This window comes from Melopsittacus undulatus, chromosome 9 (genome assembly GCF_012275295.1).
Source record: "Melopsittacus undulatus isolate bMelUnd1 chromosome 9, bMelUnd1.mat.Z, whole genome shotgun sequence".
NCBI lineage: Eukaryota > Metazoa > Chordata > Aves > Psittaciformes > Psittaculidae > Melopsittacus > Melopsittacus undulatus.
The window spans coordinates 35,852,231-35,868,268 of NC_047535.1; the positions used below are offsets into that span (position 1 = coordinate 35,852,231).

At 57.9% G+C, this 16,038-nt stretch overlaps 1 protein-coding gene across 1 annotated transcript; it reads left to right on the top strand.

Moving 5' to 3' along the window:
* Window positions 1-767: 767 nt before the first annotated feature.
* On the top strand, window positions 768-15,125 carry LOC101870441 (guanine nucleotide-binding protein G(i) subunit alpha-2). The gene is made up of 9 exons (XM_013129124.3): window positions 768-932; window positions 8,955-8,997; window positions 9,173-9,314; window positions 9,663-9,823; window positions 12,128-12,256; window positions 13,366-13,495; window positions 13,730-13,883; window positions 14,287-14,494; window positions 14,615-15,125. Exons 1-8 carry the CDS (start codon window positions 815-817, stop codon window positions 14,475-14,477), a joined length of 1,068 nt encoding a protein of 355 aa, XP_012984578.2. The 5' UTR covers window positions 768-814; the 3' UTR covers window positions 14,478-14,494; window positions 14,615-15,125.
* Window positions 15,126-16,038: the final 913 nt, after the last annotated feature.

A 16,038-nucleotide genomic window follows, 5' to 3' on the forward strand; every position in this document is an offset into this window, starting at 1 on the left:
CAGCCTTCCAGTATCTGAAGGGGGCATACAGGGATGCTGGGGAGGGACTATTCATTAGGGACTGTAGTGATAGGACAAGGGGTAACGGGTTCAAACTTAAACAGCAGAGGTTTAGACTTGATATAAGAAAGGAATTATTTACTGTTAGGGTGGTGAGGCACTGGAATGGGTTGCCCGGGGAGGTTGTGAATGCTCCATCCCTGGTGGTGTTCATGACCAGGTTGGATGAAGCCTTGGGTGATATGGTTTAGTGTGAGGTGTCCCTGCCCATGGCAGGAGGGTTGGAACTGGATGATCTTAAGGTCCTTTCCAACCCTAACTATTCTATGATTCTATGATTCTAAGATGTGAGCCACCCCCCTGTGACACCCTCTCCTCGCAGCAGCTGGCCCTGAGGCACAGCATCACCCCACACCGCTGGCCCCAGGGCTGCACCCAAAGGACCCCAGTCCCACAATGCAGCACCCACGGCCCATGTCCCTCCCCATGTCCGTACCGGAGCACACCGCTGCCCCACACACCCCTTCGGGTCCATGTCGCTCCCCATGTCCGTACCGGAGCACACCGCTGCCCCACGCACCCCCTCGGGCCCATCCCGGCCCCACCGGTGCCCGCACCCCCCGTTTCCACCACTCCGCGGCGCTGCCGCTCGGGGCTGACCCCGCCGGAAAGAGCCGAGGCCCCGCCCCCAGGCCCCGCCCCCGCCCCCAGACCCCGCCCCCAGACCCCGCCCCCAGACCCCACCCGTGCCGGCCCCGCCCCGCGGCGGCGCGCACGGCAGAGCGGGGGCGCGCAGGCAGCCGCGGCCGCCGCCATGGGCTGCACCGTGAGCGCCGAGGACAAGGCGGCCGCCGAGCGCTCCCGTATGATCGACAAGAACCTGCGGGAGGACGGCGAGAAGGCGGCGCGGGAGGTGAAGCTGCTGCTGCTCGGTGAGCGGATCCGCATAACGGGACAGCGCCGGCCCCGCCCGGCCCGGTCCTACCGGAGCCCCCGCCTCGCTTGCCCGGACCCTGCGCACCGGCCCCTCCCTGGGGCTCCACCGGTGATGTGGGGCTGGACCCACCCCAGCCCTCGGTTCCCCCCCTCCGCAGTGGGGTGTCGGCCCGTCGATGTCTCGGGCAGTAGGGTGCCCGCCCCCCCCCAGCTTCCGGGTTTCCCCCAGAAGTGGGGTACTGGCCCCACAATAGGCTTTGGGGTTCCCCACAGGAATGGGGTGTGGAACCCATCTCAGGTGCAGGGGTCCCACCAGGACTGGGGTGCTGGCCCCACTGCAGGCCTTGGGGTTCTCCTGAAGTTGGGTGCCAGCCCCACCCCACCGTGATTCCATCCCCCCACCCCACTGGCATCCAGCCTGACACATCCCTTTGGGCACAGACAGGGACATCTCCACCCTCCCGCTGGCTGGGACCCTCTGTCCTGCCTGCAGGACCCCTGCTGCTGCCATGCCAGGCGGGTCCTCCATGGACTTGCCTTGTTCTGGCCTCGGACTGACTGGGCAGAGGTAATGGGTCCAACCGAGTCCCCCTATCCTACTGTCGGCCTCCCCTCGCCATGGAGTGATGGGGAGCTCGGGCAGAACGCTCGGTCCCACACACTGCCCACAGTGCAGCCCACGGGTGCTCTGCCCCACGGACACCTGATTTTCATAGCGATAACGGGCCGCTTGCCCTCTTCAAAGCGGCCCCACGATGCTGCTGTGGGCGTTCACAGACCTGCCCTGCGCCTGCGGGCAAGGCAGCCGCTTATTTACTTCATTATTTTCCTTAATGACTCCCAGTTGGGGTTTTTAATTCCTTTTCCGAAATTCCCAGGGAGAGCCTCGCTCCAGGTGGGATGTGAGGCTCGCACAGCTCCTTGCTGGGATGAGCACGGAAATCCCGGCTACTGCCAGGGCAGTGCTGGCAGAAAATGTCTTTCTGCTCGTCACTGCCATCGGCGGAGGAAGCTGCCGGCAGCAGGAAGTCAACTGAAATCCGGCAGCCCTTTATTTGCTCAACCTCTGCCTGCCTTGAGAAATACATAACTGATGCCCTGAACCGCTCGTTTAACGGAGCACTGAGGGGGTCTGGGGTTTGTTCTTATGTCAGCCTTGGTGTGAGCGGTGCCAGAGCAGGGCCTGTTGGGGGGCTGTGCCATGGAGGGGGGTCTGGCTGCTCATACAGGCTTGCTGACCCGCTTGTTTCCGGGGAGGGGTGCAATGAAACCCCATGGGGTTTGCCTGGGGAAACACGTGGTCCCCTTTGCTGTGAGCTGCTCCTGTGCTGGTTCTTGATGCTGGCTTGGCAGCTCGTGAGATAATGGTGCCAAGGGATGTAGCTGGGCAGGGTGGTTGGCACCTCCTTCCCATGGGGCTCCAGGGACCGACCAGGATGGGCATCATCATCATCCCGGTGCTGCTGGCATTGGGTGACCGGCTGGCTGGTGCTGAGCATCTCTGAGGACAGGGGCTCCTGGCTGGCGAGGATCACAATATGAGCTGGCCAGCCCACATCCCTTTCGTGTCCTGCTCTCTAGAGAAGCAGAGGCAGGAGGATGGCGGGTGCACTCCTTCTGTTGAGGCCAGCATTTACAAGCGGTATTTCTGATCTCAGTTGGTTTCTGAAGCCAAAAATAGTGTGAAATGGCTCTTCTGAATGATTTTGTATGTTTATTTTTTCCCCTCGCAGGTGTTCAGGTGTAAGTAGTGCTGGATCCTTGGGTCACATTGGCCTGTGTCCAAGCCCAGCTGTGGCTGGAAAATCCTCCTGAGATGGGAGAGAATGGCTGGAGGTGGGGCCAGTGTTGCTCCACATGCGGATGCAGTGCCCACTCTTCCTATCACCTGATCTTTTTCCCCCTAGCTGGAGGAAGCTTTGGGGAGAGCCAGGGCTTCACATGAGCCCAGCAGGTGCTTTTTGGTGAGCACCATAGCTCTTAGGCACACTTGGCAAGGCAGAGCTTTGCAGCCCTCCCTCAGGGCTGCAGCATTCCTGCATCCTCCAGAAACAGGGAGGAAAAATTAGGGAGGAAAAAATATAAGAAGAAAAATAGCTTCACCCTTTGTGCCTAATTGGCCTATGGCACAAAGAGGAGATGGCTTTTCCAAGCACTGCGTGGGTTTTGCCAGCACTTGGAGCTGCTGGTGCAGCCGGCAGGATGCGGTGTGGGGGAAGAGCCTGGGCTTGGTGTGCAGTGGGGTGGCAGTGCAAGTGTAGAACCATGCTGGGCACTGGCACCATGCAGGGCTTGGGGCTGACAAGTGTAGCCACCTTGGCTCAGTGCTGATGCCTTTACCTTGGTGGGCAAGCTGCAGAGGGATGATGTGTGCTGTCAGTGTGGTGGGGCAGGCAGGACCCCCAATGGCACATGGCACTGCAGGTGTGGGCGCAGCACCTCCTGTCCATGCCTGCAGGTTTTCCTCTGCTGTTTGCCAGCTCTGAAATAGTTGCATTCAGATAGTTTGAAGCTTGGGTCCCTGATGGGGAGAACACCCAAACAAAGCAATCCCTTCTATCCCTGTGGCTGGAAACCCACAGCCTCCCAAGGTTTTGGTGCTGGGAGAGGCCAGGAGCCATCAGAGGCACCTGGAGCATCCACCCTGTGCAGCAATGCTGCTAGTAGCTCCCAGTGCTGCTGTGGGCTCCTTGACATCACCATGGCTCAAAGCACTGGAGTTGCTGGCTGTAAGTGGAAGTTGGGTTTTGCCCAGCCCAACTCCCACCTTCCGGCGCTGGGATGCTCTGGGGGATGTAGGATCAGTGCAGGCAAGCAGTAGCCTCATTTAAAACCCCTAATTCTATATTTTTCTTTGGAGGATTACGAAAGTAAAAGGATTTATTGGCTGCTTGGGGAGCATTAGAGGCTGTGAAGGTGCCTAGGACAGGAATGGTGCTTGTGGGTTGATCGCGTTGATCCACAGTGGTTTTTAGTGCTGGAGGTGCAAACCCTGGGGTGAGGATGCTCCCCTCATACCTGTCTGGACTGACTCGCACAGGAGTGAGTCTCACCTGTACGAGATCCTGCCTGGGTGAGCTGCAGCCGGGGCAAGGGTGGCCGGGGCAGGGCTCAGCAGCTTTATGTGTTTGGGGTTTTTTTGAGGCTTGCATAAAAATAGAGGAAGGGAGGGACCAGCTGCAACTTTCAGCGGCTGCAGTGCCCGGCGCTGCCCATTCTGCTGCACTTTGTCCTGCCTTGGGGTTTTGGTTCTGTGCTCCTGCCCCAGCCCAGGGTGTGGGAAGGGGATCAGCTCCTCCCTTCGGTGGGGACACTGAAGGATCCAGGGGTGTTTCTGGCCACAGAGCAGGAGGTGTCATGTAGCAGGGAAGAGCTTGGTGCTCACATGGGTTGGGATGGGATGGAAGGAGCACAGCACGCAGGCCTTGAGACAGAACATCTTGGTGTTCCTGCTGGTGATGTCCCAGGTGCAGACAGTTGCCCTGCACTCCGGGATGAATGCTTAGGCTTTGCACAGGAGAGGCAGCAGATATATATATTTAATATAGAATTGTATGTGCATTAGAAAAAGATTTCATTCTTTTATATGTATTGCTTTTTTGTGTATATATGTTGCTCTTTTTTATGGAGTAATGTATAAATTGATTTTTGTATATATATTTAAAAGCATATGTTTACATTGCTTTACCTATATAGAGAGCTTTACAGAGGGTCTCCCGTGGGCTTCGCCCACCCAGGGCGGTGGGTGCCAGGACAATTGAGTGCCTCAGTGCCATTGCTGTAGCTGGGGCTGAACTGCCTCTCTGCAGCTCCCGGGTTTCCTGCTCTGGGTTTCCGGGCCGGAGGCCATCTGAATCACCAGAGCTGGGAGCTGAGTAATCCTGGCGGAGAACCCAGGCAGGGGAATAGGGTGCCGGGGAGCCCATTAGGGTGGGATGAGGGGATGATGGCACTCAGCACAGGGTCATCGTACTGCTGGGGCAGCTCGCCAGCACGGGCTGCTCTGGAGCCACTCCAGTGTTTGGCAGGGGAATGTGGGGACTGTGGTGTCTGTGCTGGAGCAGCCGGGGATGAGCTGGTGGGTGACAGTCTTCAGGAACCCCCTTTTCTAGGGGTGAGAAAGTTGATACTGGTAACCTGAAATGTGTGCGGGAGCAGGGGGCAGCTCCATGCTGAGCCCTTTAGGGTCCCTTCCCCACCACCTCAGTGCTGGCACAGCCAGTGTGGGGAGCGAGGGCTCGGAAGTGGCTGGTGCCAGCCAAAGGGGGGAGAGAGAGGGAGACCACTGTGGCTATGGCAGGGACAGAAACAGAGGAGCAAAGTTATAGGATTCCTGGAAAAAGCCCAGCGCAAGGATAGTTTTGTCCAGCCCGTGAACACCAGTGGCCATTGGCAGCACCTGGGGTGCATTTGCTGTTCTCCCCATGGGAAATCATCCCCAGCCCACCTCCTCCTCCCCCATGTACCCAAATGTCCTTTGTGCTGATGAATTATTCCTACTTCTTTTGTTTTTGTGGGTTTTTTTTCTGCGTCTCCATGTGCTGTCTTGGACAGGGGGTTCAGACCTCCGTGGTGACCCCTAACTTTGGGGGTCCTGCCTGGGGACGTGGCATCCCACCGTGCACAAACGCATGGGAAGCGGCCAGCCCTGTGCCGGAACGGGATGGCCCCTGGGAAAAACGCCCTGTGTCGCTGTGGGGTTTAAAAAAAACACGATTGTTTTTACAGCAATTTTCCATCTATTTTGGGTAGGAAGGAAAATGTCAACGGGAATCTCTTCTGATTATTACTGTTTGAGTCTTTAGGGTAACTCTGCCTTTAACGCACCTTTGGAAGTCTTGTTTGATGGCAGAGACCCCACAGGTGCCTAGAGAGCCACCCCATGAGGGTGTCTGTCCTGCTTGGAAAGGATCGGTGGGTTTGTCCAGAAGTAAAAACCACCCATAAATCCATGCTCAAGTAATAGCTTCTGTTTGCTGAGCTGGGAAGACTCCAGCACATTCACTGAGGATGGGGCTGTGGGTGCTGGGGATGGCTCCGGACCTGGTGGTGGATTGAATTCCAGCTTCTCCCCTGTAATAAGGAAAATATTCCAGCTGTACATTGCTTCCATCCGAGCCTGGATATTTGAAGGCATAAAACAGGATGGTGCCATGCAGCAAGATGGAAAATTCCCCCTCAGCAATGCAGGGTGAGGTGGACCCCAAAACCTTTGACCAGCTGCTTAAATATATGGTGTTAAATATATGCTGACCAGAAATATATTGCGTATATCATGTTAAGTCTGTGCTTTCCAGGAAGCATCTTACGTGGTGGGATGCAGAATATATGTTGGCTAAATAAATGTTTCGCCAGTGGATTAACGGTGCGTTTTGGAGCCAGGCAGCTTCTTCTTTTAAAGTGTTGAAGATTATTTTTAACAGAAAAAGGGGGAAATCTGCCCAAGAGAGAGCTCTCCTCCTATTTTTGCCAGGCACAGCTCTGGCAATGAGGCAGGAAGGGTGCGCAGGGCTGGAGGAAGCCCACCTGAGGGATCAGCCCACGGTGGGGGCTCTCCATCCTACCCAATGCCTGGCCAGCATGGGGGGCTGAAGGATGACGTGAAACCTCTGTGCACTGCCTGTCTCCTGCTTGGGTTGGGCAAGAGGGTGGAAGTGGCAGCTGGCAGCCTGCCCGGGGATTGTTTTGGGGCAGAATGGACGGCAGCCGGGGTTTTCCGGGGATTGGAAGCTCTTCCCCTCTGCTGTGGGGGGGCTGGGAAGGGTCCCCCTACACTGTGATGGGTGGGATTTGCAGGTGCTGGGCACCCATTGGGCCTGGCAGTAGCAATTCCCTGGCCCCTTTGTTAGGCAAAGATGCTGATTTGAAAAGGAAATTGGAGGGTGAGGATACCAACGGCTGCCTCCCTGGGCTCTGGCAGGGCAGCTGCAGGGTGTTAAACATTCAGGCTCACCACAAGCATGTGGGGCATGCTCCCAGCAGCGAGCGGAGGTGCTGGCCTGAACTTGCGGGGGGGCAATGGCACAGCTGCCCTCTAGCCAGGAGCTGTAAGGGAAGCTTGAGAGGCAAATGGCTGGGCTGGTGACTGTCACCCTGCTGGGAACAGACGAGGTCCCAGAGGGGTTGTTCCCTCCTGGGCAGGGAGCAAAGTCAGGCAGGGCAGGAGACTGGGGGACAACTGACACCTCACCCCAGGGATGCTTATAAGCAAGGTTTCCCCTTGCTACATGCCTCAGTTTCCCTGCCTGGGCACTGAGCCCGCGGTACAGGGTTGGTGTTGTCAGAAACCAGAGGTATTTAACGGAAAAAATGAAGGGATAGGCAGAATGCTTCCCTGCTGCTCCCAGCTGCAGGCAGGAGCTGCCAGCACTGACCATGGACACTGTCCAGGCTGTGCTGGGTGCAGTGTCAGCAAGATGAGGGTGTTGGTGCAGGCTGGGGAGCAGCCCTGGCCGTGCTGAACACTCACCATGGGCTGAGCAGAGCCTGTCCCTCAGCAGATATAGCATGGAAACCATGGAGCAGGTGGTCCTGGCAATAAATGTAGGGTCTGTGTAGCCCCTGTATGGCCCCAGCCCCAGGGGCTCCATGCCCTGAGCGGTGTCCATGGGGGTACGTGCCCATCACCAGGGCTGCATTTATGCTGGTGGCACAAGCAGAAGGCGTTTGCTCCCTGCTGCCATGTCTCCCTGGCATGATAGGCTGTTTGTCCTGGTTAATTTTAGCGTGATCTCCTTTTTTTATATATACTTTTTTTCTCTAAACTCCTCTGCAATCTCTCTCCCCTCTCTATGGCTGTGCCAGTCCGGCTCTGCCTGGAGCCTCCAGTAAGGGCAGCTCCATGGCTGAGGGCAGCCATGGGTCCTACCAAGTGGGATGGGAGAGGACTTGGAGATTGACTTGGTGGTGGGGGATCCCCTGGGATTTGCACACGGAGCAGGGACAGCGCTGATCCTGGCCAAAGGGGTCTTATCCTGCTGGGGGTCTCAGGGCGAAGTGAGCCTGGTGCTCTTCCATCTTGGTGTCACTCTGGAGAGAGGACAAGGGACCTGCGCTGTCTCTTTCAGCTTCCCCTTTGAGCTTCCCCTTTCTTGCAGCCAGGGTGACTTTGCTCTTTCCTGCTCCCAGCCTGGGGAGGGAGGGCTGTGTGGGGCTGACGTCCCCAGCGGGGCAGGATGGTGCAGAGGAAGCCTGAGGCACCCTGGCTGTGCCCTCTGAGCCCTGGCCTCCCGTGTTTGGATGCTGAGCAGTAAACCCACCCTGGAAGCCATCAGCTTTCCCTGCTGGCAGCCACCTCCGCAGCCAGGCTGGGACCTGGCAGGCTGGGAAGTGCACACTGAAAAGCAACCCGGGGGTGGCTGATCCTGCTGGGAGCCTCTCAAGCACTGGCGGAGGTGGCAATGTCTTCCTGTGCTCCCTGGAGTGCTCAGCTTTGGGTGCTCAGCCCCCTGCCTGTACCTGGTGGCACCAGCATCCTGTGTCCTGGCTGCTGCCAGCTCCAGCTGTGGGCATGTGGCAAGGCTGACATTCCATTGTCCTCTGGCACAATACGGATGCGGGATGTGGGATCTGGGATACAGCAGCTAAGCTCAGGCTCTGCCTGGAGCTGGGATGGCAGGTGATAGATGATCTTTTGAGGTCCCTTTCAACCCTTGGGATTCTGTGATGGGCATTGCAGGGGGCTCCCAAGCTCATCTGAATCTGGGGCTGTCTGCTGTCTTGGCTGCGGTGTTCTGGCACCACAGGGCAAACATTAGTGCTTTGGTGCCATGTTACTGGCTTGGAGCTGGTGTCATTTCCTCCCTATGGGAGCTATTGCAAAATCTCTAGGCTCCCCTTTTCCTCCCCCTTCCCTGGCTCTGCTGTTCCCAGTGCCCATCCAGACCCTTGCTCTGGCCTATGCTGGAGCTCTCCTCCATTGGCTGAAGCTGCTGCTGCCCTCGTTCCTAAGGCTGGGTGGTCCCAGTAGGGCTTTGGGCAGCACCTCACTGCTCATCCCCCTTCTTGTTTCTCCGCAGGTGCTGGCGAGTCTGGGAAGAGCACCATTGTCAAACAGATGAAGTGAGTGTCCCTGCAGCTGACACCACACAGACCCCAGCCACGGGCTCTGAAACCGGTGGCAGCTGAGGGAAGTTCCCCTCTGCAGCATCAGTGTTGCTGCAGAGCATGGGGAGGGAGCAGCACCATGGGGTGCCCCATGGGGTCTGACCTTGCCTGTGTCTCTTCCCTGCCCCAGAATCATCCATGAGGATGGCTACTCTGAGGAGGAGTGCCGGCAGTACAAAGCTGTGGTCTACAGCAACACCATCCAGTCCATCATGGCCATCATCAAGGCGATGGGGAACCTGCAGATTGACTTTGGAGACTCCTCCAGAGCGGTGGGTGTCTTGCTCCCAGTGTGCCTGGCAGGGGCTGGGGGTTCCAAAGCTGGATCAGGATTAGGGTGGTCCTGCTCAAGCTCTGCTGTTCCCTCACTGGCTGTGACCTCCTCTCCTTGGTGTTGAGGAAGGGGGCATCCAGAGCATAACCCATAAGTGGCTACCCTGGCACGGCCCCTGATGGGTGTGCAGAGGTGGGGTCCGTTGCTTCCCTTTTGTTTCATCCCCACCTGGAGCTCCTGCCTCACCATCTGGGTGGGACACAGTGAGCTCCAGCCAAATCCTTTGGGGAAGAGTGAGTTTCAATAGCCCTGTGCCAATGCTTTATCCCCTTTGTTTTCCCTGCAGGATGACGCTCGGCAGCTGTTTGCGCTCTCCTGCACCGCTGAGGAGCAGGGCATCATGCCAGAAGACCTGGCCAGCGTGATCCGGAGGCTGTGGGCTGACAACGGGGTGCAGGCTTGCTTCAACCGCTCCCGAGAGTACCAGCTGAATGACTCTGCTGCCTAGTGAGTACCCTGGCTCCTCTCCCCAGGCCCTGCAGCCTGGGGAGCCTTTATTGAGCAACAGAGAATGCCCCAGGGCTGCTGTTCCCCATCACCTCAGGGGCTGGTGCTGCCACTTCCCACCCGGTGCTGGGGCTGAGCCAGAGCAGAACTGGGAAGGCGGATGTTTCGAAAGCTGTTTCCTCCTCTGGCAGGCTGCTGCATCCACCGGGAGGGGGGCACCGGGGGGCACCCCCTCCTGACACTGCTCTGCACCCACTGCCTTTACTGGGGTTTGCTCTCCCCTATTGTCCCTGAGAGGGCTCCCCCCATGTGAGCAGAGCCAGGGGTTCTGCCTGTCCTCATGGCCCTTCATGGGCATGAAGGTAAAAACAAGCTCCAAAGAGGGCACTGGGGACCCTTGTGTGTGAACAGGATAAGGATGCACAAGAGGCTTTTCATCTTAACTGAGTTTATATGGAAAGACTTGGCATTATGCTAGTGTATTAGCCAGCAAGCTCGAGTTTAGGTGGATAAATTGCCTGCATCTGGTTGGGTTTATCCCTGAAGAGATTTAATAAATATGTTAATCTGCCTAAAATATGATTGCTGGAGAGGGTGGTGTGGCCAAGGCTGTATTGAGCTTGCATGGTGTCCTCCTACCCTCTCTGCCTAGATGCTTTGTGGTAAAGTGTACTACATGGAGCTTGTGTTGTGCCAGGAAAACCCCGTTAAGGCTGATCCCACTGCGGATTAAGCATCTTTGGGACTCGCCACAGCTTGGTCCCCTATGTGCTAGCCCAGTTGTCCCTTCTGGCACTGTTGGATCCCTCTTCTGCATTGAGGTCACTAGGGGTAAGAGGTAGAGGAAAGGTCCTGGCAAACAATAACCACAGAGGAGCTCCCACCAGCTCTTTGCTTCAGCATCTGTGGTTTTCTCTTCCTGCTGCCTGACCCCCACCCACCCTCCCTGGTCCCTGTCCTGCTCAGTGCCATCGTCCCGCAGCCAGCAGTGCCATGGGTGCTGGTTTGGAGGCAGGAGGGACCTGGTGGGTGCCTGGCAGCTGGCAGGTACAGACCGAGTAGATATATCTGCAAGGTGCCTGCAAGCTGAGTATCACTGTAAGTGCAGTTATGGTGTGCTTGGCACACTGCAGGGGTTGCACAAGCATGACTTAGGAGCCCCCTCCAACCCCACGGAGATGCTGGTGCAGTAGTTGATGCCCTGTCAACTCCTGTGGGGATGGTGCTGTGCCTGTGGTGCCACTGGCACAGGGCACCCAGGGGATGAGGAGCCCTGTGCTGTGCCCAGCACACAGCCTGTCTCTACCCCTGCCTTCTTTGCAGCCACTTGGGGTAGCTGGAGCTCAGGGTGCCAGGTGGGTGCTCACCAGCACCCTGGGTGGGTGCATGGTCCGAGTGCTGCACGGCCCTGCTGCGGTGTTTCCTGTTTTTTGTCAGCCGGAGGCTGTGTGTGTTTCCGGCTGTTTTCAAGCTGTTCCACACAGTGCCATGCCGGTCCCCCAGCCCTTGCACCCACCGTGGAGTCCCAGGGCACCCGCAGCTCTGACTGATGCGGCACACCGGAGGGTTTCCTGGGAGCTGGCCAACAGCCGTTGGAGCCAGGGATCCCTGTGGCTTTGCGAGCTGTAATCTGCCTTTCACCAGATTACAGGGCTGCAAATGCCTTTAATTAACACAAGCCTAATGTGCTTAAAGGAGCCTGTTTATAGTAACCCAATTAAACCAATGTGAACTGGAGAAATTGAAACCTGCCTTGATTCTCCCAGCAACCCTCAGCTGGTCCCAGTGTTGGGGACCAAACCCCACTGCTGGTGACCAGGGTCTGACAGGGCCAGGGCAGGCAGCAGGGCAGGCAGTGCTACCCTGGAACGGCTCAGGATGGACGACAGTCCCCCAGCCGCTCTGCTCCCTGTCTCTCCTGCCTCCTACTTCCTCCCAGGATGCCGTCCCTTTGTGTTTTGTGACTATAAATGGCCCGGCGCCATCGATTGTTTCCGCCGGCGCTGTGGCCGGTTGCCATAGCACTGAATACTTTCCTCTCGCCATTTCCCCTGTGCAAACAGCCGGGGAAATGGGGGGAGCCCCCCAGCCCTGGCTGCATGCCCTTCTTACCCCAGCAGCTGGCAGGGCTCTGGGGTGACCCCAGGGTGCTGATGGAGCCCACTGTGCTCAGTGCTGCCCACTCTGAATGGATGATGCCAGGGTCTGTGGGAAGGGTGGCCCGGTGTGGGCATGCCCCATGGGATTTGGGTGGGTTGTGACCCATGGTCTAGCTTCCACAGTGCCTTTCTGCTCCCTCCTCAGCTACCTGAATGACCTGGAGCGGATAGCCCGCGTTGACTACATCCCCACCCAGCAGGATGTGCTGCGCACCAGGGTGAAGACCACCGGCATCGTAGAGACCCACTTCACCTTCAAGGACCTGCACTTCAAGTATGTCTGACCCTTTCTCTTTTGCCTTTCCAAGGCAAGAAATCCCCTCCTGCCTGTGCTGGGTTGGGTCCTGCTTGCACTGACTCCCCCTGGGTTTGCTTGTGGCGAGAGCTGCAGCCTTGGAGTGAGCGGAAACTGCTGAAATAGCTGGAGCAGCCTCAAAAACACCTCGCAGGGCTTATTCAGGGGCCAGATCCAGCCTTGGGCAGGAGGGGAAGTGGGAAGGAATCCTCCGTGTGCCTGATGCTGCTTCTGCTGTGGGAAGGGTGCTGGGCGCATGAGCTGGGGTCTCTGTGTTGGGCAGTGATCCTGCTGGCATACTGGGTTGCTTTCTGCTGCAAACCCATGGGAAATAGCCAGAGCTCCAGTTTCCGAGGCAAAGAGCTGTGCACATTCCGGGGAATTTAGTCACTCGGCAATGGAGCTGCTGGCAGAAAGATGTGCAAGGGTCCTCTCTGGTTGTGGGGGGCAGCGGTGACCCCTCTGCTGCCCTGGTGGGATGGAGGCACTTGGCTGTGCATCAACAGAGCAGTGCTTTGGAGGTGGTGGAGAGGATGCTCCAGGGGAATGTGGCGTATCCTGGTGGGGGCAGAGCAGTGAGGAAGCCTTGCTGCCAGCTGGGCAGTTGGCAGTGGACATAGTGCTGCTGGTGGACTTCTCTTTGTGGATGCAGAGCATCCTCTGCTGCCTGCAGCAGGAGAGGCTCACAGTGTACTGGGATCATCCCCTGAGGCCTTACGCTTGTGATCCTGCTGAGCCTGCAGCCTCTTGGCCAGCACTGCAGCCCCACTTGGTCCAAGATCTAAAGCACAATCCCACAGCACCCGCTCCAGAGTAGATCTCCAAGAGCATCTTCTGGAGCTGTGACACCCCTGGTGGCCTGATCCTGCTCTGGCTTATAGTGGGGATTTGGTCCCAGACACCCTGCTGTCCCTGGGACGGGCAGTGGGTGCTGAGCAGATCCACAGCACCAGCAAAGTCCCTGGGGCAGAGGCACCATTCTCTGCCTGCCCCAGTACCACTTCAGGAAGCTGGGGAAACTGAGGCAGGGTGCAGGTGAGAGCAGTACTGGATCTGCTGCCCATCACCACACCACCTCCCTGTCCCAGGATGTTCGATGTGGGAGGCCAGCGCTCAGAAAGGAAGAAGTGGATCCACTGCTTCGAGGGGGTGACAGCCATCATTTTCTGCGTGGCCCTGAGTGCCTATGACCTGGTGCTGGCTGAAGATGAGGAGATGGTGAGTCGGGGCAGATGGAGTGGGTACTGTGAGCATCCCATCCTTGTGGGGCAGAGGGAGCACCCTGTCCTCAGGTGTCACCAGTGCTCTGGCCAGTGTGGCCCAAGTCTTGCAGGGCCATCAACATCCATTGCCTGGGCTGGCAGGAGTGTGGGGAGGTGGCAGGTTGGTGAGCAGCAGGGTGGGAGCTGCTTGGGGTGTCCTGCCCTGCTCAGGCTGCTGTTTCCCTGCCAGAACCGGATGCACGAGAGCATGAAGCTGTTTGACAGCATCTGCAACAATAAGTGGTTCACGGACACATCCATCATCCTCTTCCTCAACAAGAAAGACCTCTTTGAGGAGAAGATCGTGCACAGCCCCCTCACCATCTGCTTCCCCGAGTACACAGGTACCACCAGGACCCTCGGTGCTCCCCAAAGGGCACCTTGGCAATAAGACAAGGTGGTGCAGGAGAACTGGGCAGTGCCTTGCCTGGGTTGTGTAGCATGTGATGCTGGGATGGATATAGTGGCTTTCGTGGGTCTGGGAAGTGGTGTGTTGGGGCAGTGGTGGAGTGCAGTGGTGTTTGGGGTGCCTCAGGGTATGGAGAAAGATGGGCACATGACACAAGGAAGAGCAGCCCTGGGGGGGTTTAGCTGAGGCTCACTGTGCCTGGGGAGCATCAGTTTGGCATCAGAGCAGTGGCTGAGGTGGTGTGGGGAGCTAAGCCAAGCCCAAACCGCTTGGGTGCTGGTGGCAGGGGGGACACCCCTGTGGGGCTGTGGGGCAATCCAGTGTGTGCTCCTCCCCAGGGGCCAACAAGTACGATGAGGCCGCCAGCTACATCCAGAGCAAGTTCGAGGACCTGAACAAGCGGAAGGACACCAAGGAGATCTACACCCACTTCACCTGTGCCACCGACACCAAGAACGTGCAGTTTGTCTTTGATGCCGTCACTGACGTTATCATCAAAAACAACCTGAAGGACTGCGGGCTCTTCTGAGCGTCGGTGCTGCCCAGGTGCGTGCTGGTCCCCATAGGACCAATTGGGGTGGCCACAGAGCATCCTGTCCTGCTGTATCACTAGCTGGGGGTGCCCATGCCCCTCATCCCATCCACTCACCCCCTGTTTTCTCCTAGGACCCCTGGGCCCACTGGTGAAGGAAGGACCATGCCGCCCCCCACTCCTGCTTCTCTTCGGATTCATCCCTCTGCCCCCACCCCATAAAGAGACTGTTGGGTGCCAGCGCAGTGTCAGGGCCTGTGTCCCCCCTGCTGCCTGTGTTTGTCCCCCACCACCCTCCTCCTCCTCGCCGGCGTCACCCTTCCCAGGGGAAACAAGGTTTTCATCTTGGTTTTTAAGCCCTGAACCCTTCCACCCCTCTGTCCATGTCCTCCATGCCCCCTGTTGATGTGCTCCGAGCCCTGGCGCTCTCTCTGTTTACATTGCAAGTGTTGCTGGCACGGGGAGGGGACACGGGGGTCCCCTCACGGATGCCCACCTGGCCAAAAACACCACAATGACATTCCTTTGAGTAGACCAGAAAAGAAAGGCAAAAAACCCCCTCCAACCCCCCCAAACCCATGCAAAAAACCACACCACAGCGGCTGGGGCCAGGCTGCTTTTTAAACAAACCTTTTTACCAAACTATTTAAAAGCGTCGAGTGCTATGTCATGGCAGCATCCTCCACGGCCAGCCCACCCCCAACCGTGTGCCTTGGGGGGGGTCCCGCACCCCACCCCACCTCATTGCCCCTCAACACTGCCCAAGGGGCGGGCAGGGGGTGCTGTCGCTGCCTGTATCCCCCCCTCTTCTTTCTAAGCCTAGTTTTGTAGGGCTAGCTGTTGCATTGGGCGAGGAGAGCCTGCTGTACAGTGGCCCCCGCTGCCCACCCCCCCCCCCCAGCATGGGGGACCCCTCAGCCGCTGCCTGCGGCTGTGCTTTCCCCACAGGATGTTTTACCGAATTGTTCACATGGTTTGACATAATAAAATGTAGAAAGGAAAAAAAGAGAGAGAGAAGATGTATGTAGTGATGTAGTGATGCTGCCCTACCTGTGACTCAGCGTCCGGTTGGGGCTGGGGGGTCCCTGGACCATAAGAGGGGCATGGGGTGGGCTGGCATCACCCCAGGGCTCAGCAGCATCCCCTGGGTGTGGGAGGTGAGGGCAGCAGTGGGACCCTTGAGAGAGAGCTGGGACATTGCCGGGGGTCTGAGCTGATGGGGGACCCCTGCAGCAGGGGGATGGTGGGATTCCGGGAGCTCCAGTACCATACCTTAGGGGCACCCTGTGACCTCAAGGGGGATTTAGCACCCGTTGCACCCAGGATTCCATAGGAACACCCAGGTCCACTGGGCACCCATGAACAAAGAGTAGCCCCCAGAATCAAGGGGTTTCTGGAGACCCTCAGCTCCAGGGGGCACCCAGGGACCCCCCGCACCCTGCAGCACCCGAGGGACCTCCCCAGTACCTCCCAGCTCCAAAGGGTACCCAGGAACATCCAGCACCCAAAGGATCTCTGAACTCCCTTTATCTCCAAGGGGTATCAGGGACCCCCAGTA